The 24,217-nt window shown below is 53.9% G+C and overlaps 1 protein-coding gene across 1 annotated transcript in view; it reads right to left on the minus strand.

Moving 5' to 3' along the window:
• The window catches only part of SHB (SH2 domain containing adaptor protein B), a 127,824-nt gene that overhangs the window by 21,042 nt on the left and 82,565 nt on the right, over nt 1-24,217 (minus strand). Inside the window, exons 4-5 of the mRNA XM_079113554.1 lie at nt 10,729-10,900; nt 4,773-4,892 (exon numbers count right to left, since the gene is read on the minus strand). Of these exons, the coding sequence (XP_078969680.1) occupies nt 4,773-4,892; nt 10,729-10,900 (292 nt within the window). The remainder of the gene's footprint in view (nt 1-4,772; nt 4,893-10,728; nt 10,901-24,217) is intronic.

Consider the following 24,217-nt stretch of genomic DNA (forward strand, 5'->3'; position numbering starts at 1 on the left):
CACAGCAAAGGGACTGAACTAGACAGGCCTCTAAGGTCACTTCCAGGTCCGACACCTGAAGACCTTCTGATAGAGTGGAAGGAGCACTAGGGACGGGGTGGAAAGTCTGGAGGCCTCAGGCTCCAGCCTCAGCCCCGTGGGAGGCCTTGGTAAGTCACCGACCTCCTCTACCCTTAGAAGAGGGAGACATGGGGAATCGGCCGGCCACCTTGTGGGGCCAGGCTAGAGCAAATGCGCAGGACTTCCAGCCGTGCCAACTGCTGACAGCAGGGAGGGCCAGGTGCAGGCGGGTTTGTGTGCGAGGGGGCTGGAGAGCAGGACTGAGAGTGGAACCTGCACGCCAGCTGAGAACGGTGACCAACTTCTCTGGGAGGCAGAGAAGTCCTGCTGAGGTTTTGCACCTCCCCAGATGCTCGGCCATGCCAGGGAACACCTAGCTGCTTCTTAGGCTCAAGTGCTGCCTCCTCCCTGTGGCTTCTCCCAACCTTCTGTGGCAAGGACCACCCACCAGGGTGCCAACTCTGGGCTCCCAAGGCCCAGACTGAACTGGTCAGGCCTGACACCGTGGGGCCACCGCCTGGCTATTCTCAGCTTGGCCCTCCCTGGTGCCTGGTACAGAGGGCTCTGAAAAATATCTTCTGGGGGAAGGACAGAGGGGCGGAGGGCCCTGTCCTCTGCAGCTAGACTCCCCCAAATGCTTTCTCCAACCTGGAACACCCTCACAATCCACCGGAGGCTCACATGAAAATGGCCAGAGGCGGAGAACCAGCATAGCTGGAATTCCGATGTCAGCGTGCACGCCCTCGCTTCTGATAGCACAGGGCAGGGGAGCCAGCCCGCGCCCCGCCCGGCAGGATGCCAGCAAGCGAGAAATAGATAGCAGGGCCCCTCACGTGGCTGGCAAACGGGTGCTCACCCAAGCAGCCAGGACATGGGGTACCAGGTATGCTTCCCTTGTGGTCATGGTGATTCACACCAAGGCGCTGCTCCCGGTTGGCGGTCCAACCGGTCACAGGGCATGGGGGCTGCGCTAAGGAGCAAGGCCACCTCCTCAGAGCAGGCTGTACAGCCCAGCCACAGGAGAGCCCACCTCCGCAATCTGGGCTTCTTCCAGGGAAGGTTGACCAGGTGAGACCACCTCTCTGGCCTTTGCAGGGGTGGGGGGCATCTAATGGCTCTAGACAACCCTCCTCTGGCCTCCGTGGGCAGATACCAGCCATGCAAACTCTAGTTTGAGAATTGGATCCCACCGGATGGGTGCAGCAAGACGGACCTGGGCCCTGTGGCGAGTGTTCTTGCCCAGGGTTCTGGTGGCCCCTGCACCATCTCCCTTCACCCTTCTCCCTGGCCTGGGAGGTACAGCTGATCCAGCCAGGGCACACCAAGGACAAAGAGGGGTCTGAGTCCATGGACCGGGACGCGAGAGGAGTCAGGTAACACCTCAGTGTCAATATCTGTAGTGAGCATCAAGTCTGACTCTTCACTGGGCAAATGTGGATGCTGAGACCCAGAGTCGGGGAGGAACTTGCCCAAGGTCACAGAGGGAGCAGAGAGTGGCAGGACAGGATGCCTGTCCAGAATTTTGAACAATGGGTGCCTTAAAACCGGGTTGATGGCAGGAAGTAGGGGCAGAGTGGGAACAGCGCAAGGTAACAATGATGTGGAACTGGCAGGGCTGGAAGCCGGCTGTCATTGTCCTAGTGTGTGTGTACATGAGGACCACAGGCTCAGGGAGATGGCATGAAAGCCACAGGCTGGGGAGTGGGGAAGCCAGGCATGAGGCTGGTCCCCTGCTGCCTCCACTGCAGGACAGGCCCTCCGGACTATACGCCTGCACTGTGGGGACAAGGACCCAGGTGCTGTCCCTCCCCTGAGAGGGCCCTACTATCTAAGGAATGGCATATGCCAGGGACAAAAGGAGACTATGCTCTGGGTCCTCTGAAACCTGTTTGTGAGGTGAGGTCTGGCCTGTCTGCATAACTAGGGGACATTGCACAGGGACTGAGAAACAGACTCCGCAGGCTGGACGTGGTGGTGCTCCTTCTGCCACAGTGACGTCAGCATCTAAGCCAGGGCATGCCTGGGCACTCGGAGGCTATCCCTTGCAGGCAGGGCTGTGTTGCTGTCACCATCGGACATGACGTTGGAGCAGCTGCAGAGGCTCTGGTCTTTCTGAAGGAGCAGCCAGGCTTGGTGTGGGGCGCTCTCTCCCTCCTCTATGTGTTCCACAGAGGTCCTGCTGGGCTGTCCCCAGAGAACGGGGAGAAGAGCAACAACCCAGCCTGATCAGTGCCCCAGAGAGCTGCATGTTGCCCAGGTCTGTGGGAAAGGTTGCTGCAATATAAGTAATGCCACCTGCTTCCCTTGCTGGAGAAAGAACCCAGGGGACTGAACCACCAAACTACATACATCCCCAGCCCTTTTTATTTTTTTATATTGACACAGGGTACATTGGGGAGGCTGACCTCTAACTTGCGATGATCCTCCTGTTTCAGCCTCCCCAGTCACTGATATTATAGGTGTGCACCACCGTGCCCAGCTTCCCTTGCCTCTTGCAATCCAGAAGAATGTCATTCACCTGAGTTGCAAGATTATCTCCAGGCAGTGAGGGAGGGGTGGCAGGGCTGACTAGAGCAGCGGGGAGTCCTGGAGGACTGGTTCCATCGGCCTGCATGCCCAGCCGTGTGCATGCTCCCTGCTGCTGCCCTTTCCTCAATCCAATTATGGCTTCTCTGGCTTTGGTGGCCTCCAGCCCAGCCTGCCAGTCCAGTTGCGGTTTAGCACATTGAATTTTCCTCCCTCCACTGCGGTAACTGACCAGATTCTTTGGGCCCTCAGGTCTGATGGCAGGCAATGAGGCGTGCAGATGCCAGCAGCTTGGAACACAGCAATGCTCCTCCGCGTCTCCTGAGTGTCCTCCCAGCTGGCTAGAAATGGTTTCCACGCCCTCCCTGGCCAGGTGGTGGTCCAGTTTCTAGCTGTATCCCCCACTGACAAGGCTGAAGCAGCTTTGGCTAGCTCTGATTTTTGATCAGCTCTGTTAGAAAAACTGTTCTCTCCCAGGGCTGAACTGTCTGCCCGTAACTGCCCCGTGGGGGGACCCTGCAGCTGCCCCCACTGCCCTGCTGGTCCCTGCTGGTCCCTGCCTGTCTCTGCACACCCTCCCTTATCCCAGAGCCTCTGCCTGCTGCCCTCCTAATGCTCTGTAGTTTGTCACTGTCCTTCGCAGGTCAGCTGGGGGGCTGGTCTTCACAGATGGGCCAGCCTCACCTTCCTCGGCCACACTGAGACCTCTGTCTATGCTGCTGTATTTTGCTGACAGCAGCCCCCTGGTAGGCCTGCTCTCTACATGGCCTCTAGGGAGGATGAGTCAGGTGGAGAGGAAGCACGTGAGGGCTTCTCTACACCTGGGTGTCTGTGCTGCCCGAAGGGCCTGGGCTCAAACCCCAAGCACGTAACTAACTCTCTGAGTCTTGGGCAAATCCCTCTTTTTGGAGGGGGTGGGGGGCCTTTTCCTATCTATGAAGTAGGTTTTAGAAATTCTTTTGGGGGCTGAGGTTGTAGCTCAGTGGTTGAGTGCTTGCCTGGCATGTATGAAGTACTGGGTTTGATCCTCAGCACCACATAAAAAAAATAAAGTTATTATGTCCACCTACAACAACAACAACAACAAGAAAGAAAGAGCTTTTGGGTCCCACCTAGCAATGTCATTTAACCAAAACCCTTCTTTTCACTCCTGCAGCCGTGCATCCCAACAGCCAACAGCAATACACACGAATCGGAAAAACCTGACAGGGTGGTGCAAGCCTATAATCCCAGGTATGCAGGGGGCTGAGGCAGGAGGATTGCAAGTTCAAGGCCAGCCTGGGTAACTTAGTAAGATCCTGTCTCAAAACAAAAAGGGTTAGGGGAGGTGGCAAAGAACAGAAGTTCACTGGATTAGACAAAGGGGACTGAAGGAAGGGAGGGGATGGGAATGGGAAAGACAGTGGAATGAATGGACATCACTTTCCTGTGCTCATCACGCCAGCGAAACTCCATATCACGTACCACCACAAGAATGGGATCTTCAGTCATACCCCAAGAATATACAATATGTCAAAAGACACTCTACTGCCATGTGTATCTAAACAGAACAAACAAAAAGTAAAATTGAAAGGGCTGGGGTAGAGTGTCCCCGGGTCCCACCCCCAGCACCACACACCTATGCTCGTTCACTCACAAAGACCTGACAGTTCACAGCGGCATCAACGCCACGATTCTCCCCGGCTCTTTCTGGTGTTCCTTCCAACCTTCATGAGACACATAAAAATCAGACCTGCCCAAATGACAACCTGAAGCCTTAAGGAAAGGGTTCTCACGGCAGCGACAAGATGCTGTGCAGAGTGAATCATCTGCTCCTGGGGTCTGGGACCGCCACTGGGGCTAAGCCACATTCCCTCTGTGAGCCTCCATTTCCTCATCTGTAGAGTGGGGACAATATGTTCCTCATCAAAGGACTGACGTGAGGGCCAAGACAGGGGTGTGGTATGCTAAGATCTTGGTAGGGCCCTGGCTTGCAGCACAGGTGGAAGCGATTCCTTGATAGTAAAAACATAAAGCCTAGGAAGACCCTTCCTCCCTGAGAAGGTGGCGATTCAACCACAGAAACTCCTCTGCGTCCCAGGAGAGCACGATCAAATCGAAGAACCAAGGCTTGAATTAATGCATGTGGGCAAAGTTCCTGGGGGCTACGGGGCCTCCTGCAGACAGAGCGGCCACTCCGTACTCACTTCAGGGAGAGGGAGAAGTCGTGCTTGCTGGTCTGGCTGTTCCGGACAAGGTAGCTGCACTCCTTGCAGAGTCGCAGAAGGTTCTCAGCATCTCCTCTGCTGATGGCTCCGTGATACCATCTGGGGAGAGGACAGAGCATGTTAAAGACCCAGTGTGGACAGGGATCCCAGACCCTGACCTCCCAGGGAGGCTCCGTGTCCTGGGCGGCCAGCTGTGACAAGGCAGGCATGCGTTGGCTCCCTCATTTTATAGCCATTTACTGAGGGTCTGACACATGCCAGATTCTGGGGGGAGAAAAGTGAACCAAACCCAGTCTCCTCCCTTGCTAAGCTTGTGCCGCAGGTCAGGGAGTTGGACGGCAGACATTCCGCGGTCACACAGGATGCCCCAAGATGACAGTGCTATGGAGATGAGGGAGGCTGGGTCACACGGCTGGGGGCTGGCGGGGGGACTGCTATTTGAGGCAAGGTGGCCAGGAAAGGCTTAAGGAGAAAACGGCATTTTAGTGTAGAGAGACCTACAGGAGACAAAGGAAGACCAGAAGGACAGAGGCTGGAAAGCTTTCCTGGCAGAGGGAAGGGCGGGAAGCAGGAGTCTGCATGTGTGTTCTGGAAAGGGTTAGGGGCAGTGTGGCTGGAAGCAGCAGGGGGTCTGCCTGCAGGCCAGCTGCTGAGCCTGACTGGGCGTCCAACCTCCACCAAGTAGGGTCAGGCCAGCCCCCTTTGGGTTACGAGGATGGAATGGGATGTCCCACGGGAAGGACTTGTGCAGAGACTGGTTGGGGTGAGTTCTAGCCAATGGTGACTGTGAGCATCACCCGCATACCCCGCTTCTACTGCCCACAGGTCGCATTTTCAGCCTATGTGGGGGTGCTGCCTCCTGGCAAGCGCTGCCGTCCCCGACATCTGCCTAGACAGCACCGTCCACTGCTGGCCACGGCGCACCTCCTGCCACGGAGAAGGCAGCACTCAGCAGCTGGCAACAGCAGCCACGATGTTATGACCTCAAAAAATAAACACCCAGTTTTTACATACAGGGACCAGGGAGTAGACATGAGAATCCCTGTCCAAGCCAGGTGTGGGGGCTCACGCCTGTAATCCCAGTGCCTTGGGAGGCTGAGGCAGGAGGATCGCAAGTTCAAAGCCAGCCTCAGCAACTCAATAAGGCCCTAAGCAACTCAGTGCGACCCTGTCTCTAAACAAAATCTTTTTTAAAAAGGGCTGGAGATGTGGCTCAGTGATTAAGGCCCCTGGGTTCAATTCCCAGTATCAAAAAAAAAATTTTTTTTAATTAAAAAAGAATTAAAGGGCTGGGGAGATAGCTCATTTGGTAGAGTGCTTGCTTTGCAAGCACAAGGCCCTGGGTTTGATCCCCAGCACCAAAAAAAAAAAAAAAAAAAAAATAAAATCCCTGTCCAGTGAGAGCAGGACTGAGCTCCTGCTCACCAGAGATGGCTATGGAACTGGACGTCTGCAGGGGAGACCCCACCAGGGCAGGGGGCAGGGAGCACAGACTGCCACTCTCCAGGCTGCTTCTCTCCAGCTGTGCAGAGGAACCGAGGCTGGGGCTGCATGGCTGCCACCGTGAGAACCCCTCCAGAGCGTAATGGCTCAACGAGGCTGGACAGGATAGTGCGCTGCAACGGGGAGCAACAGGGCTGGCCTGGGACATGGTGACGGATTTGGTGAGACGGTCCTCTGTGACTGCCTGGGCAACACACCCCCAGGGAGCGGACAAAACGTTTTATTAGGAAAACAACTTCCAGCCATTTGAAGCTGAGCCGTCCTCAGGGAAAGGTCTGGAAGTGGCCTCTGGGGAAGTGGCTGCCGGAGGCCTGTCCCTCCTGGAGCTCAGGAGCAGTCCTGCTGGCTGGAAGGGAGACTGGCTGGGGTGCGGGCGGCTCTGGACCATTACTGAGGGTATGCCTGGTGGTAAACAGGATAAGCTGCCAGTTCCTTTCAGGGTGGAGGATCAAAGGAGCACAGGGCAAAGGGCACTGGGTCAGGAGACAGCCGGCCACCGCCTATCAGCAGGAGGCTGTGGACCATAGCCCAGGAGAAGCTGGGTTGGGTGGTCCTGTGGGAGTGGCGAGGGGGGCAGGAGGCCCCTTAGGGACATGCTGGACTCTGTGGAGTAGGCCTGTCGGTTCAGGACCACAGCCTTAAGGAGGTTCCATCACTGCCAATCACCCCATCCAATACCTATCAGCTCATTCAACGTTTACTCGCCACTCACACGTCCTCAATCTCATGGGGCTGATGCAGAAGGGGTGTCAACAGAGATACTGGAAACCATTCTAGATAGTACAAGTGCTACGTAGGAATACCAAGGTTCAGATACGGCAGTGTCGGGTGGGCGGGGAGGTGCCTAATTTGGAAAGAATGGTCAGGAAAGGCCCCAGAGGAGATGACATCGGCCCCAGACAGCCGATGAACCTGTACCACAAGGAGTCAATCCTGTGAAGAGCCAAAGAAACATCTTCTCTGCAAAGGAAGCAGTAAGTGCAAAGGTCCTGAGATAGGAATGTGCTTGGGGTGTCCATAGAACAGAAAGGTGGCAAGAATGTTCCAAGCACTGTTGAGTGAAGGTACAGGATGAAAATGGAAGCAGGGCCAAGTTACCTGAGAGTTTGTGGGCAGAGAGAAGTGTTTTGATTTATCCTAAGCATACTGAAAAGAAGTAGGTGATATAAAGTGGTGTTACTTGCTCTGGATGATCTTAGAAAAGATCCACCAGGCTGCCATGAGGAGGGGCCAGAGGGGAAGCAGGCATCATCAAGTCAGGAGGCGACTGCAGTGCTTCAGATGGGAGGTGACTACAGGGTTGGAGGAACAGATGGATTCTGGCAGTATTTCAGAGGAAGAACTTGACAAAATTGGTAATGGGACAGATGCTGTAAGGCAAGAAGAAGAATCAGGACGACTCCAGGTTTGTGGCTTGAGCGGTAACTAGGCAGATGAGACGTGGAAGCAGCTTTCAGAGTGGGAGCCCCCTTCTACACACATCTGAAAGGCCACAAAGGTGGCTGGAGGCAGGAGACGGGAGTTCTGGGAGAGGAGTAGGTGGGACGGCACACCTGTGAACCATCGCATCATGGCAGCTGGGAGAGACTCCCTGGGAGGGAATGCAGCAGGAGACAGCCCAGGAGAGTCCAGCCTTCAGGTCAAGAAAAGGTGAGGAGCCACCAAGCAGGGAGACAGGAGAAAACCCGGGAGAGGCAGGAGTCCTGGGAGGAGGGAGCCGTGGGCTTGTTGACTTCCAGGAAGGGCTGGGGACATGGTATGGGGCCTTGGGCAGGAAAGGGGAGCTTGGTGGGCGAGACAGGAGGGGAGGCCACAGACTGGGGAGAAGTACCAACAGTTCTTTCTTTGGGGACTTTGTTCATTCAGTCAACTGTCATTCACTGAGCACCTGTTATATGCCAGGCACTGTTCTGGGCCAGGGAAAGCAGCAGTGACCTGAACAAATCCCTGCAAGTTCCCCACAGAAATGGCTAGAGAGGAAGTGGGTCAAGGTGATTTTACTTACTTTGACCAAGTTCTGGACTAGAACATGTTTACATGCTGGCTTGACCACGAGGCAGGGTGGGGAGGTGGCGGGCTAGGGTGCAGGAGGGGTCTGGACCTGGAGGAGCCACCTCAACTCAAGCCTCGTCAGCCTGCAGGACGGGGTGGGGTGCTGCGTGACCTTCCTCCTGCTCGTCTCTACCGAGTGGGTTTACCTAAGCGTGCCTCTCGGGTGATGACCCAGGGCTTCTGGACAATCTGCGGGAGATGGAATGACGGGGAAGGAGGGCCGGCCAGGACTCTGGGCTTTGTGGAAGCCTTGTTGGGTGGGAATGGGAAAGGAAGGAGCCTGAGCTTGGGAAGAAAGCTGTTGGGGCATAAAGAGGGTGGGCTGGACCCTGCAGGCCTGGCTGCTGCCTGTTAGGACGCACACAGCATAGCTTCCAGGCCTCTCTGGATCATACTTTGTTTGTTGATTAAGCACATGGTTTGATCAGAAATAAGCCAATCGTGGTGTGCAATCTGCAAGGCTTTGAGAACGGATCCACAGCACAGGCTGGAGCCTCCCCTGAACTGCACTAGACAGGAACGGCCGCCACAAATGAGGCTGCAGCCTCCTGGGACAACAGCACATGTTGGAAAAGGCAGCACGTGACATCATTCGGAAAACCCTGCATCCTGCTCACCAAGCGAGAGCTTCCTGAGAGGTACGCGCCCCTGGTCGGGCAAGACCAGAATTCCCTGGGCCAAGGCTGAGAGAGCACACGAAACACACAGGAAAAGTTTCAAGCTGCCGGTGTCAGCTCATCTCCTGGCCTTTCGAGCCAGGCTCTGCTCTGCTCTGGGCCCCGACTCTCCCATTGATGCAGTGGATTATAACCCCTTTCATTTGCTCGTCAAGGGGATGATATACCGGAAGGTGCCAGTGCAAGGTCCCATACTTATTTTATCAAGTTCCTGGAGAGACTTGCTAGAGAACAGGTATGTGGCACAGTGAGAGAAACCGAAAAAGCAGTCTGGGCACATGGCAGACAGCAGGCCAGGGAGAAGGGGCTTTATCCTGGAGGTAATGGGGAGCCACTGCCAGTTTCAGAGCAGCACAGGGTCCTGCACATGATGAAGACCTGGCAGAGCAAGGTGATGATCATCATGTCCAGAGGAGAGGCAATATATACCCAAGGGACTTTAAATGAGCATACTTCAGTGATGAAGTCACATCAATGTTTACAGCAGCTCAATTCACAATGGCTAAGCTATGGAACCAACCTAGGTACCCTTCAACAGATGAAGGGATAAAGAAAATGTAGTATATATATACAGTGGAGAATTACTCAGCCACAAAGAAGAACGAAATCATGGCATTTGCCAGTAAATGGATGGAACTGGAGAATATCATATTAAGTGAAATAAGCCAGTCCCCAAAGAACCAAAGGCCAAATGTTCTCTCTGATACGTGGAGGCTAACACACAATGGGGGTACGGGGGACAGAGAAGGATAGAAGTTCATTGGATTAGACAAAGGGGAATGAAGGGAAGGGAGAGGGATGGGAATGGGGAAGACGGTAGAACCCATCAGATGTAGCTCTCCTGTGCTCACATGTGACACACGACCAGTGTAACTCCACGTCATGGGCATCCACGACAATGGGAGGTCATACTCCATGTATGTATAACATGTCAAAATACATGCTAGGGGCTGGGGTTGTGGCTCAGTGGTAGAGCGCTTGCCTAACACGTGAGGCACTGGGTTTGATCCTCAGCATCACATAAAAATAAATAAAGGTATTGTGTTCATCTACAACTTAAAAAATATTAATAAAAAATACATTCTACTGTCATGTATAAAGAAAAAGAACAAACAAAAATTTAAAACAATTAAAAATAAAATAGGAGAGGCAGTAGATGGCCTGGGCCAGCACAGTGCTGAGTGTGGTGAGGAGGACATGAGACCCAGAGGCAGCATGGTGGAATGTGGCCACCGACTGGAAATTTCTGGAGACAAGAACCAAGAAGACCCAAGCGAGTAGAGGGCTTACCCAGTGAATATCAAGCAGATGTAGACCAAGGGCATCGCCTGGTCTTACTGACACTGAGGGGACAGGCATGGCTTAGGCTTAGCTTTCCAAGTGCTTGTGGGCTGCATGGTGAAATTAGAAACTAGGAGGACGGAGACGTGAGAGGCGCACCCTGCAGATGACTGCAGTGCCTCTATTAGCCACAGCAGGTGACAGGCCTGGGGCTAGTAGTCGCTCACGTTCTAATCCCAGGGCTGCTACACACAGGCTGCAGCCTGGACCTCTGTGAGCCACAACCCCGCCGCTCAGCGGGGAGAAAGGGCCTGGTCTCGTGTGCTCTCAGGCTGTCACAAGGACACCACGCCAGAGCAGCGAGGGAGGGGCCAGAGACTAGGGCACTGGGGTGAGGCCGGGCTCCGCCCTGCAGAACCTACATTTGCTTCTCCAGTGGGACGGCAGGGTCCACTCTTTCTCCCAGGATCCCGCAGAACTCGGGGCTCCCGTGCTTGATGGGCTTGAAGCCCCCTCCAGGAGCACGAAGCTGGCGCCGCCGGTCCCGCGAAGGTGACGGGGATGACTGCCGCTTCTCGTTGCCGTTGAACTGGGCTGTGAGAGGGAGAGAGAAACAGTTACCCCAACTCGGCCCCCGGCTCTGGTTGGCACTTTGCAATCTGCAGGAGGAGGAGTTTTAGACCATGAAAAACAGCCCCCAAAATTTTGGCTTCTGCTACAGTTTGTGTGTGTCCTCCCTCCCCAAATTCATGTGTTAGAACCTTAATTCCTCGAATACAGCAGGGCTGGGAGGTGGGGCCCAGTGGGAGGGGCTTGAGTCATGGGGGTGGAGCCTCACGAGGGGAATAATGCTGCTCCCAGGAAGGGGCGTATCAATTCCAGCAGGTTGCTGTAAAGTGGGTCCCTCATGTTCCCTTCTGCAGGTGCCTTCTTTTGGCTTTCTGCTTTTTGCCATTAGTTGAGGTGACTTGTGCTCCTCTCCAGCACCATACCCTAGGACTTCCTGGCCTTCAGAGCCATGAACTAAGTAAGTCTTTCCTTCATAAATGACCCAGTCCAAAGTATTTTGTTACAACAGAAAATGGGCCTCCCAAGACAGGACATTCAGGAGCTATCAAAGTTGGATTAAGAGTCTGAGGGGCTGGCTGAGTCTCCAGAGTCCACCCAGCTCAGCCTTATCCCTACAGGAATTCCCTTGGCTGCCCCCTCTCAGGGGAAAAGCTGTTTCTCATAGTATGTGAAAAATCTCCCTCCTCCCTCCCCCATTCCCTGTTCCAGGCCCACCTAGGACCACACTGGTCACACCTGCTCCCTTTCCTCAGGACAAACCTGCAGACCTCTTTACTTGGGGGTCAGGTTGTATCCTGAGTTTACGCCTCCTCATTCAGACTCCCCTGCATGGCCAGTGCAGAGCTGCACAGGGGACAGACCCCACCCCCCACCAGCCCCATGTGCTTCCCTCCTGCCCTGGACCTGGGGAGTGCTGTGCACCCCCACAGGATATTGGAGGGCAGGATTCTGCAAAGACCCCAAAAGAACAGATGAAATGAGCTGAAACAAGTTGCCAGAAGGGCTCCCAGACACCAGCTGCTCTACCTTGCAAGTTCTCTCTGGGCCTCCGTTTCCTTCTCTCAAAAACAGGGCTAATGACAGCACCCACTCCATGGGTCTTAGGTCAGGTGAGGCACGGAGAGGACCCAGCAGCGTGCCTGGCAGGCAGCCTGTGCTCCATCAATGTTAAAAATCAACGCTTTTATCATTATCACGTCTGCTCCCTGCAGACACAACACTGGGGGCTTCACATTCGTTACCAAACCAACCTCTCCTAAGTTGTGTGCCTGGCTAAGTTACTTACCCTCTCTGAGTGCCCATTTTGAACTTCGCTGGGCTATGGTGAAGAGAGATGAGAGAAGACATGGAAGGCTTAGTCCAGGGCATGGAGCAGACCAGGACTGGGCCTGCAGAACGGGGCTCCTGAGGCTGAAAACTCCCCTCTAACCAGCGACGGAGGTGGCAAGCCATGTCTAACCACCCCCACAAGGGCAATCAACCCTCCTGCTCACAGGAAGCAGTGGGGAGACCCCAGCCCCAACTACCGCAGCATGTTGTCTACTGGGACCGAGGAATATGAAAGAGCTTGTTCCACATCTCAGCCACAGAGCAGTCCGGGGCCCTGCAGCATCTCTGTCCCTTTAAGACACCTCTTTCTAATTAACCAGTACAGAAACCTGGGAATGGAGGTTCCAACCAATGGAAGGTTCCAGACACACTGGACCCAGCCATTCTTGTGACCGGGAAGGGCACATGCCTATCTGCCCGCCCAGCAGCAGGATCTGGCAGCAATGGATCTGGCAAGCGGGGTCTGAGCCCTGCACAGTGCCTCCACCCATTCACTCTGAAACACCCATTCGCAGGTGCCAGGCAGAGTTCAGGGCTGGGGAAACGGCAAAGAGCAAAACGAAAACCACTGCCTGACAGCTCAGGGTCCTGGTGAGGAAGGACAGGTAACAAATTTCTATATATCGATAGGGGGTGAAACTGTCACAGAGACAAATGCAGCATTGCAGAGAAGGCTCCTTAGAAGGGATGTCTAAGTAAATACCTGAAGAGGAGGAAGGACATTGTGGGAAAGACAATCCCAGCACAGGCAAGAGCAAGTTCCAGGGCCCGGAGGTGGCTGAGCCTCGGGAGTCCAAGCAGCAAAACGGTCCAGGGTGCCTGGTGGGCCTGGTGGTCTGGGGAGGGACTCTGGCTTTGTTCTGAGGCAGAGAGTGCCGTTTTGGTGTGCTGAAGAAGGTCCTCACCTGACTCTTATTAACAGGATTGCTGTGCCAAAAAAGAGATGAGGCAGGGGGATGTGGGGCGGCCTGTACTTTTTAACTCAATTTTGCTATGAACCTATAAGTACTCTAAATAAAGTTTACTCATTTAAAAAAGTTTACTAATTGAGAGAGAGAGAGAGAGACAGAGAGATGGGTAGAGGGGGAGCACTGGACTTTTGCTACAGGACTTTTGCTGTACTCAAAGCAAAGCATGGGGGGCTCATGCCTTGTAATTCCAGTGGCTGGGGAGGCTGAGGCAGGAGGATTGGAAGTTCAAAGCAGCCTCAGCAACTTGGCAAGGCCCTAAGCAACTCAGTAAAACCCTGTCTCTAAATAAAATATTTCTTAAAAAAGGCAGGGGATGTGGCTTAGTGGTTAAGTGCCCCAGGATTTAAAAAAAAAAAAAAAAGGGGGCGGGGGGAGTATGGACAAGAGAGAGCCAGGGATGGCCACAGGCTTTGAGAACCGGGAGGAGCAGCCTGGCTGTTCCCAGGGTGAGGTCACTGCAGGAGCCTCTTCTACTGGTGGTGGTGGGCTACAGTCAGGGCTGGGGCCTTGGGACTCAAGTCATGCGTGCCTGTCACTCCCTGGCCTCCGAGAAGCCTGATCTCCCCTGGAATCCCAACGAACTCACCAGCCCCCACAGCAAGTGGTCAGATGGGGTACATGTTCTTGGGTGGAGGAGGAGAAGGTGAAGCAGGCTCTGACCTAAGCGCCTGCCCCGCAGAGCCCTCAGTGGGTGACTGTGGGTGGGTGGGCACGAGATCTGATGGACAGGTGAGGGCCAGGTCCAGAGAAGGTCCTTCTTTGTTGTCGTCTTTTTTTCTTTTTTGGTACCAGGGATTGAACCCAGGGGCACTTAACCACTGAGCCACAACCCCAGTCCTTTTTAATATTTTATTTGGAGACAGGATCTCATTGAGTTGCATAGGGCCTTGCTGAGTTGCTGAGGCTGGCTTTGAACTCGTGACCCTCCTGCCTTAACCTCCAGAGCCACTGGGATTATAGGTAGGGACCACCACACTGGGCTCTAAAGAGCTTGAACCTCTTCCAGGAAGTCCTCCCTGACCAAATCCTCTCCCAAGACTCATCTTGACCTCTGCCCATGGCCCCCTAATCTCCAGTTTTCAGTTCCCTGTAAGTCCCTGTAGGTAGGTGCTGTACTGCCTGTGCCCCACCCTCTGCCATGCCTACTGCAGTACCTGCAAGGTAAGCAATGAGCAGGGAAGGCTGTGTGAAGACACTTAATGAACTGCTGTTTCGCTTTATTGGGAAAAAAAATATCGGGTTTCTTACCAGATAAATTGGATAAAACCGAAGAACATCCTAGTCAACACTGTAATTCCCCATTGACTTAATTTATGCATCCGTTGGCAAGCTTAATAATATAGCCATATATTTTAGAGAGAACAGGTGGTGATGAATGACAGGCTTAATTAGGCAAATCATTTCACCTAAAATACAAATATACAAACTCCAAGTGCAGTGATTCGGCAGGCGAAGAAAAAAAAATTTAAGAACAAAAGCTCCAAACACAACTGCTTTCATCCCTTCTAATTAAGTTTCTCTTTAATCTGCAATTTAAAATGGCAATTCTTTTAATTTAGTGATTTTTCTGCAAAAGATAAAGATGCAATCCCTCAAAAGAATACCTGCATTTAGAGGGAAAAATATACGATACCCGTGAGTTGTTAGAATGACAGAACCTAATGAATTCTGCCTTTAGGCAATTAAAATGGAAACTAGAATCCTACAGGAGGGAGGTCAGACTCAGAGCTGGGTAGGACGAGGTGCGGGGAGAGGCCCTTTGACTTTGATTCTCATGACGGGGACCAGATACCTGGTGGTAATGGAGAGGTGGCCTGGTTAATGTCCTCCAGGGCCCAGCCAGCCAGGTGTCTTACCCCAAATGACTTCCAAAAGGTCCCGGCCAGGTGACAGAGCTCATCTTTTAAGACCCAGCTCAAGTGCCCCACCTTCTGGAAGGCTTTCCTGGTCCTTCCTCTGGAGGGCTAAAAGCTGGTAGTCCCCTTTGGACATGGATTATAGATCTTGTGCCAGTCAGTCCTGAAGTTTGGCCATTGCCAGTGACAGAAGACATTGTCTGAGACCCTGAGCATTAACCTTTCTATTAACCCTAACATGGGGGCAGTGGGTGAGGGACCTGGGTGCAGAGGAAGGGCGAGGAACTACTCCTACAGGGTCTCAAAGCCCAGCGGCAGAGTGAGATTGAGCCTGGGACTAGAGGTCCGCAGGGTGGACGAGCGTCTTCTTTCCCCATAATAGCACCAAGGGCTGGTACAGCATGAGCTAGGCTCCCCTCCCCTGGTCTCCAGGGCTGGCACTGCCAGCCTCCTGCTCCATCTACATGATGTTTAGAGACCTCCACATTCAGGCGCAAGTGCTACCCCTCCATAAAGCTTCCCCTGGAACTGCTTCTGTAGCTCCAGGGGCACCCACACCACTCTTGCCAGTCTGCCTGGGCCTTGTGTGTAGTGGAGCCTGGTACTGATTTTCTCTGTGCCCTCTCTAGTTCTTTGCCCCTAAACTGCAGGGTCTAGCATGCTGGGGGTGCCTGGGAAATGCTTGCTAAGATGTTTCTTTAGGGTCCATCTCTTTCTCATTCATTGTTCAGAACAGACCAGAGACAGCGACTCTCTAAAAGCCAACAAATCTCTAAAGCACAGGGCTTAGAAATCTGGACCTACAAACCTTCATTGGCTTCCCAGTGTCCTGGGACAAAGGCAAAAATCCTCACTATGGAGGTCAAGGTGCTCGGTGACTCAGCTTCATTCTGACCTTCCACATGCATTTTCCCTACAAAACCCCTCTGGGTTCCATTCCATCCTGAGGCTCTTAGTCACCAAGGATGGGTGGCCCCCAAATCCATCATCTGCCTTTTGGCCTTTCCTCTGCCTATGTCTGACCTTTGGAATTTTTCCAAAGGAAGTAGAATTCCTTTCTGCTCCTCTGAGCCCTGAAGTCCCCACACCACTGTCCTAGCCATAGCTCTTAGAACTGAATGGGACACTTGGCAGAGATGGGACTTTGTGCCTCAGTCTCTCACGGACATTCGGCTGATGGCAATAAATGGTCCTTGGCCTGAAACAAGGCCAGGTGTAGGGACCACAGTAGCATCACAGAAAGGGTGTGGAATTGGGAAGTCCTGGATCTCAATCCTCCTCTGTTATTCTTTTACTGCATGAGTCTGGGCACATTTCTCTCTGAGGCTTGGCTGCCTTGTCTGCAAAAAAGAGCTGACAACATCCACACCGTGAGGGACCATGTGTGGTTAGCATCTGATGATGTCCCACGGTCCAGACAGGCCCCTTGTAAGTGGCAGACCCTGACCCACGGTCACGTGCCTGCTCACAATGGTTCTTTTCATGTACTCTTTAGGAGAAAGTGCTGTGTATCAGAAACCATCTTCCATTCCCTTGACATTGCTGGGATTCCTGACCAAGTTGGAAGCTTGTTCACTGCTGAGCCTCCAATGCCCAAAACAGTGCCTGATGGATAGCAGGTGTTTGACAGCTATTGAATAAATCTCTACCTGTCTCAGCAGGACCATGACACCTCCATTCATCAATCAAGAAAGGAAACTCGGGAGCTAGACACCCTCCTCAAATTATTTCAAAATCGTTTTAAAAAATGTTTGAATCCTTACTTGGTGCTTCCTGTGCATGGACAGGTACCACTGGAGGAGCTGAAGAGCACATTTTCCTTTAATCTCCCTGGTGAACCTCTGAGGTTGGTGTTATTGCTACAAGCCATGTTTTTACAACTGAGGCCTGGTGCACTCACTAAGGAGCCCAGGCTAATGGGGCAGCCTACCATGCAGGCAGCGGGCCCTGCCTCCAGCCCCAGCCAGGAGCCCGCCCATCACCTGTGATTGCCCCAGTGAGGCCAGCTGCTCTCCAGGTTCAGACTATCCAGCTGCTTCCTTCTGGCTGACCTGCAGCCAGTGACCCTCCAAGTTCTCCAGCATAAGACCGAGCCTCCTTTAAGTGGAGGCAGTGAGGCTTAGGAGGATTAAGAACAAGACTGGGTGCACAAAGGGAGCCCCACACTGTCAAAGAGGCGCCTCTGGCCTTTCCATGGATGAGCCGGAAGTGGGTAGGGGCCGTGTTTATAAACCATGTGGGGCTGACAGGAGGGGCCTGGAGACCGTTCTGGGCCTGCTGTTTGTTCAAGGACATCTTATTACTCTGAACAAACACGGGTAAAGAAGCCGAGTGAAGGTGCCCGAGGCACCCCTTCCACACAGTCCCTGGAGCAGATTCCTGCACACTGCCAGCAGCCATGGGGCACTGCAGGAGGCGAGACTGCACAGGCCTGGGAGGTGGGGTGGACTACTTGACCCCCGGAGTCTATGAAAATGTCACAGATGTTCGTGAGAGTACGCAAACACTTGTAGATCTGAAACTGCCCGTGACGACAATCCTCTGCTATTGCAACTTTTCAAACACATGTGCTGCATCATCTGACCTTTGCCAGCCCACTGGGACATGGGTGAGAATTCCCTCCGGAGAAACTGAGGCCCCCGCAGATGCCTTCTCCCCTCCTGTTCCAAGTGGGCCTGGCTCACCCCTCCCCGCAGGCTGAGAGACGACGGGTGGCTGGACGCAGGCTTGGTCTGTGCATCTAGGGTGGCCAAGGAGAGGCTTCTGTGCTCACCCTGCAGATACGCGAGGTCCCAGGGGATGGCACTGCCACCCAAGCCAGGGCTGGGGGAGGCAGGCGAGGCAGAATGGACGTGACTTTGTCCTCTGATTTGTGACCCGTCCCCAAAGAAAAACATGGACACTGGCAGTGGGTGCCTGGCTACGGGAGACTGAAGGATAATGTTGGATGAAAATGACGAAATAACCCAAGCCCAAGGGCCTCTACAGCAGCCAGAGCCAGCCATCCTCACCCCCATAACTCATTTCACAGATGAGAAATGGAGGGCTGCAAAAGGGACTGACAACAGCCAGACCTGAACTTGGACTTGAACTGGGTCTCCTGAATCCCGAGGTCTTAGCAAGTTCAGCACATACCTGCTTACAGAGCTGTACATTCTCAAAACCCTCAGCAGTTAAGTGACGACAGTGACACCATCAGTCAACACCTATGGAGCCCTTGCTGTGCCCCAGGTCTCAGAACTTCATGCCGGCTCCACTTCACAGATGAGGAAGCAGGGCCACCTGAGGCAGGGGGCAGCAGAAAGCCTGAAATCCAGACTCCTGGCCCAGCACCTAAGCTCCTTTCCGAGTTCTGGGCTGGGCTCACCTGTCAGACACACCTGGGACCTGCTCATGTCTGATGCAGCGTGTCTGTGACACGCTCACCCGCAGACACTCACAGAAACGTACTGAGAATTCCAGAGCCTGAGAGAGTGACTTTTTTCTCCATCCACAAGCCTGAGGAGCTGTCCAGAGCAGTCCGGGCATCTGTAAGGATGAGTCTGACTGCCAGGGCACCTGGGGCTGCGTCCAGGTGTGCGATGGAGTGAGGGAAGGCAGAGGCAGGAAGGGCCACATGGCGAGGGCCACACGTGGCCCCCACCGAGTTGCCTCCTACCTACTAGACACGCAGCCAGGCCGCCCATGGGCAGGGAGGTTTCAGCTTTATACTGGGAGTTCAGACGAGAAGCAGCAACTGAGGCAGTCAACAACCATGCAGAAGGGCCCTCCCGCAGGTCTCCCAGCCACATCTGGAGAGCAAAGACAGGTACCGGGCAGGTAAGAGTGATAGGAAAAGATGGTGGGAAGTGGGGGTGTAGCTCAGTGGTAGAGCACTTGCCTAGCATGCACAAGGCCTTGGGTTTGATCCTCAGCATGGGGGGGCAGGGGAGCATCTGTGGAGTCCAGCACTGGAAAAGAACTTGGGGTTGATTTTCCTGGGATCTCAATTATTCAATAATTTAGCAACTATCTCAGTGCTCATCATGTGCCAGGTTCAGAGCTGGATGGGGACCCAGGTGGGAACAGGGCAAGCAGGGCCTTTGATCTTACGGGGCTTAAGAGGCTCTATTCACAAAAAGATCTCTGACCCACCAAAGAGAAGGGCAAAGAGAGTCGACCCAATCTTTGGAATTTTTCTGCACAGGAGGAAAAGGCACTGGAAGGAACGTTTCTATCAATATAATTAGCAGATGAACCAAAGCTGTTGAATACTTGATGTTTTCTTTTCTAAGTTACTAAATGAATTTATTCATCCGTCAAATAGAAAAGCCAACTGGAAAAACCTGTCCCTCAGTAACATATTAGCCAAAGGAAGTGAGTGATCCCAGTTCTCTCATTGAAACCCCCCTTTCTGGGCAGACCTGCTGTTCACACGTGTTAAACATTAATTATGACTGTTACTCATTACACAGCAAAAAGCTCCGGGTACAAACACAATTATTAATTTCCTCGCAGGCCCAAGGCATTCTGGGAAGTTGTGCAGAAGACAGGAAGTGTCCTGGGAACTGAGGGAGCCAGCTGTGAGGAGGAGAAGGCATGTGGCTTGTGCGACAGGTAGTGTGGCCAGGTCTGATTCCCCATGGAACCCTCTGCAGAGGCTGGGCCTGCTTATTCTGAACACCAGAGGATGAGTCACAGGGCTTGGTGGGAACATCAAGTCTGGAACAGTGCCTATACACAACATCGGCCTTACCACCTTCAGAGCATTCATGCTTGTGGGGACAGGGATAAGCCAGGTGGTCAAATTTGGAGCAAGCAGGTGCTTCTGCCTCAGCAACAACCCACACTCATATCTATACAGCTGTGGAGAGGGCAGGTGCTCTGTGGTCAGACTGACCCAAGTTCACTGCTGTGTGCTGTGGGTAAGCCACTCACCCTCTCTGAGCCTCAACATTGCCCTCTGTGTGATGACAGTGAAATAAACACCAACATGGCAAGACTTCCTAGGGTTAACCTATGTCAGGTTTGTGTTTGGTGTTCAGTAAGTGTGAGCTTCCTGTTCGCCCTTCTCTTCCCCCTTACCGTAATGGGATTATTTTAAATCAGCCAACTGAGCTGGTTCAGAGATGACTCACAACCGTTTGGGCAACAGACATACCTGGGATCTTACTTTCCCCTTCTCTGCCCTTTCGGCCTCACTTGATGAGGCTGGGAGGGGTCAAACTCGAGAGGGAGGCTGGTGTGCACCAAAGCAGCAGTACCCCATACACTCACGGTGACAGGTGTGCATCTGCAACACAGAGGAAGGGTCCCAACCTGACCTCTGGAAGGGAGGGCAGGGAAGGCGTTGGGCCTGTCAGAGGCGGTTTCCTGGAGGAGGTGACACTGATACCACTTGAGGCAAGAGGTGGCATCTCCACCCTGCCCTACACCTAATACATACTATGTGCTCAGTGAGCTCTAGATTCTCAGAGTGGGGTCCCCCAGATCAGTGGCATGAGCATCACCTGGGAACTCTTATGCCTCACCCCTGACCTACCGACGCGGGGGTTCTGGGGGTGGGACAGAGGGCAACCTGTTTAATGCTTCCTGAGGTGATTGTGATGTGTTTGAGACCCCTGCGCTAGGCAAACCAACCAGCCCATAAGAGTGCCACACCTGGAATGGGGTTGGAACCGAGGGGAAGAATGGCAGTGTGACCCTGTCACACTTGGGGACCACTGGCACAATTCTTGGGAGGGACTGAACAAAGACTGGACAAACCAGTGACCTATGGTTAGAGCTGATGCTGGACCAGATTCAGGATTCCCTGCACAAGTGTTTTCATCGAGGCTGTCCCTGCTTCCCGCGGCCGAGCGTAAGGGGGAATGAGCTTCGCAGGTGAGACCTCTGGGGTGCAAAGCGTCTCTATACGTGGCACTGTTTTTACATCTGGTTAAATTGTATTTGATGGAGCAAGCCTTCCCTGAACACCAGGAACAACTCTCACATGTGCGCTTCTTCAGGGATCGCAATGTCTTTTCATCCAGATCTTTCCCCCGGGATCCCCAGGGAGCCAGTGTGACGACTGTGATGACGACCCCTTGCTACAGACGGGAAGGCTCAGGCGTACTGCACGGCCCGAGACCCTGGAGCTGATGAGTGGCGGAGCTGGCGTGTGAGCTTGGGCCTGCCTGCCTCCGCCCCTCTTGGCCTTGACGTGCGAGACACGCTGTCCTCAACTTTCTAGAGCAGAGAAACCTGCCAAGGAGCCCATGAGGAGGACAGATAAGCACCCATCACAACCACGCTGAGCAAAGTCCTTTTGTTTGAGTCATGTGTCTGGCCTCCCATCTCTGCCGGGAGGCAGATCTGTCGCTGGCTGAACCCAGCATGCTCTCTGAGAAAGTAACTTCAAGGGAGTCGAATCTTCAGATAGTGATTCACAAATGAAAATAACTTTGTTTCTCAAAAAGGTCTCTGGGTGCTCTTCACATGCTCTCCTGCTGTCTAGCTCCAGGATCAAGCGCTCTGATTACTTACTTCTCAGACTCGTCTGCAAATCACAACAGATGCAGCTGTTACCTGGACTCGCTCGGTTAGCAGAAAATGGAAGGCTCCTCCGTGGATGGCCTGACTAGCACTGCCAAGCAGTCTCCGGCAGCTCCCTTCCCCTCAGCCTCTGTGTCCCCAGAAGGACAAGGGGAGTGGGCCTCTGTGATGCAGATCCCTCCCTGTGCTAAGAAGAGGCAGCGGGGGGCCAATCTGTGGGACGGAGCTGGGCACCCCTATGCAGGCAGGGACCTCCAGAGCCTGGTCTGCCAATGGTCCTCTACTGGTGCTGTTTCAATAACTGTTGGTCCCACCAGAGATGTGGGAGAAGCTGGTGCAAGGGAGAGGAAGACGGGGACATTCCCTGTGGTTGTGGGAGGGTATGGGCACCAAGTATTTTATGCCACATCTATGATGGCTTCAGGGAGATGTCACCTAGGTGAGAGCAGGACTCTGGAGTTAGGCAGACTGAATCCCTGGCTCTGCCACTGACCAGTTGTGGGCCCCCAGGGCAAGTGCTTCTCTTTGGGCCTTAGTTTTGGATCAGAGTTCCTGTGTGTGAAAGGAGACAAGCCGCCAGAGGGTGGTTGTGAGGGCTAGATGAGATGACGCCCACAGAAGGCACTCCGCGGATCCCAGCAATTATGCCTGTAACTTTGATGGGACACCACCGTTTAAGCCACAACCCCTTTCATTGGTGACTGCCAGTTTCACTTCTCAACAACAAGGGAGTGGCGGCCCCAGGACAGGTTCAATCCCTGCCTCGCACTGGCCCTTCAGAGATGTGAAGTTGCCAAATCTGTGCCGGCCCAGGTCTGCCTCTCCACTCTGGTAGGCTCCCTTGTTCATCTTGCAAGGTGTGCCACAAAGCACAGGGCCAGTCGGACCCGCCACACCAACGTTCAAGCCCCCAAGCAGGGCGACATCACCACAAGCTCCTGTCCCTTTCCCTGTGCTGGGTAAGGCGCTTCCTGTGAGCTCAGAGCTGCATCTGGGGGACAGGGGGATAGGGCAAGAGGCCATTTGTAGACCTTCCCACCAGTCTCATAATTTGTTTCTCTAAGGCCCCGGCCAGAGTTGGGGGTGTTCACAGCAGGTCAAGAGCAGAGTCCAGGTGGCTGGGGAGGGCAGGTGTCTCAGCGGGTAGGAAGGGCTGAGCCCATTCCTGGAGCCCCTCAGGGAAGCTAACCATGTGTCTGACCCCGCATGACAGAATGACCAGGGGCTGGTCAAGGCCACCATCAGCGATCTGAGGGAGAGCAGGTGAGGGGCGCACAGGGCTCTTCGGAGAGCTGGTGGTGCTTCTCACCTACCAATGCCCAAATCCTTTGTGAAACGTGGGCTGTAGGATTCTGAGAAGGGAAGACTTTCACTCCCATGAAGATGGGACCACACACACTCTGAGAGCTGTGCTCACACACGGAGGACAATGACCTTCCCGAGGCTGCAGCCCGCCCCCCACATGCATGCATGCTCACACGCGCACACCTGTCGCACTGACTCAGGTGGGAACTCTGCCCTTCATTCCTGAGCAGCTCCGCTCTGGGTGGACAGATGGGGCCATGGTGACACGTCAGCAATCCAACCACACTGCTTCACTGCATCATCAGGACCTGGGAGGTGGCTCCTCTACCTCTCACCCCACTTTCACTTGAGGATCAGGAAACAGTGACTAAAGGCTAGTGCACATAGCATCCTCCAACCCTCGAGTGACCAGCAGCCTCCTCCTACACCCCAGGAATCAGAGCTGAGCCAATGTTGCTTGGGACAAGCACAACAGGCAACTGCTCTGGAGAGAAACATGGGGGAAAGACTTGGTGAGACAGATGGGCATGTGATTCTGCATCTGTCTTCTATTAGCAGCCTGATAATGACACCTGAAGCAGTGACTCAGTGACATAAAACCAAGGCCGGGACGGATGCTTGATGGATTCTGAGAGAGTTGTCTGAAGCCTTCTGATCCTCTGTGAACAACTAAATGTACAGAAGTTCTAATGCACCTCTGGATGTGAGTGGGCAGGTTCTGGCCCCAGAGCTGATGACCTACATGGGTGGTACCCCAGATGCCACACTTCGACTCTGTCCCCAGGTGATGCCAATGTTCCTGGGATCACATTCTTGACCAGCAACAACATGCCAGATTCGACTACAGTCTCAAAGGCAGCACTCGAGTGACCGGCAGATGGTCCATCCAGGACAGGCCCAGACCCACCCCTGCCTGTGGTGCTGTCTCATGCCAGGGGGCCACGGTGTCCAGGAGAGTTGCCACCTTAGCCCTTTCAGCCCCTTAATCAAAAAATGGTGTTTGCAAAGATCAAACTCATGGATGACCCGAACTCCTCCCCGCCCCCCCCCCAGGAGCACGGGCCCTTATCAGCCACATCAGGGGACAGTTCTTAGCCTCCAATGAGTCAAGGGGAGAAGGGGCTATAAAAGGCACAGGAGAGACGTGGGGTATAAAGGCTGGTCAGCCACAGGACTACTTTTGTCTCTGGCTCTTGGCCAGGTGCTAGGGATACAGAAAGGACATGGGAGAGGCAGGCGAGACCAACACCACAGAGGTAACCCTGTGGTGGTGTGAGAAATGCTGCACAGTGACAGGCGCGGGAGACTCTGCAGGCCCCAGCTAGGCTGCAAGGACAACATGGGGTCTGCGGCTAGGTGCCAACAGG

The sequence above is a fragment of the Sciurus vulgaris genome (assembly GCF_902686455.1).
Source record: "Sciurus vulgaris genome assembly, chromosome: 15".
In the NCBI taxonomy this organism is placed as follows: Eukaryota; Metazoa; Chordata; class Mammalia; order Rodentia; family Sciuridae; genus Sciurus; species Sciurus vulgaris.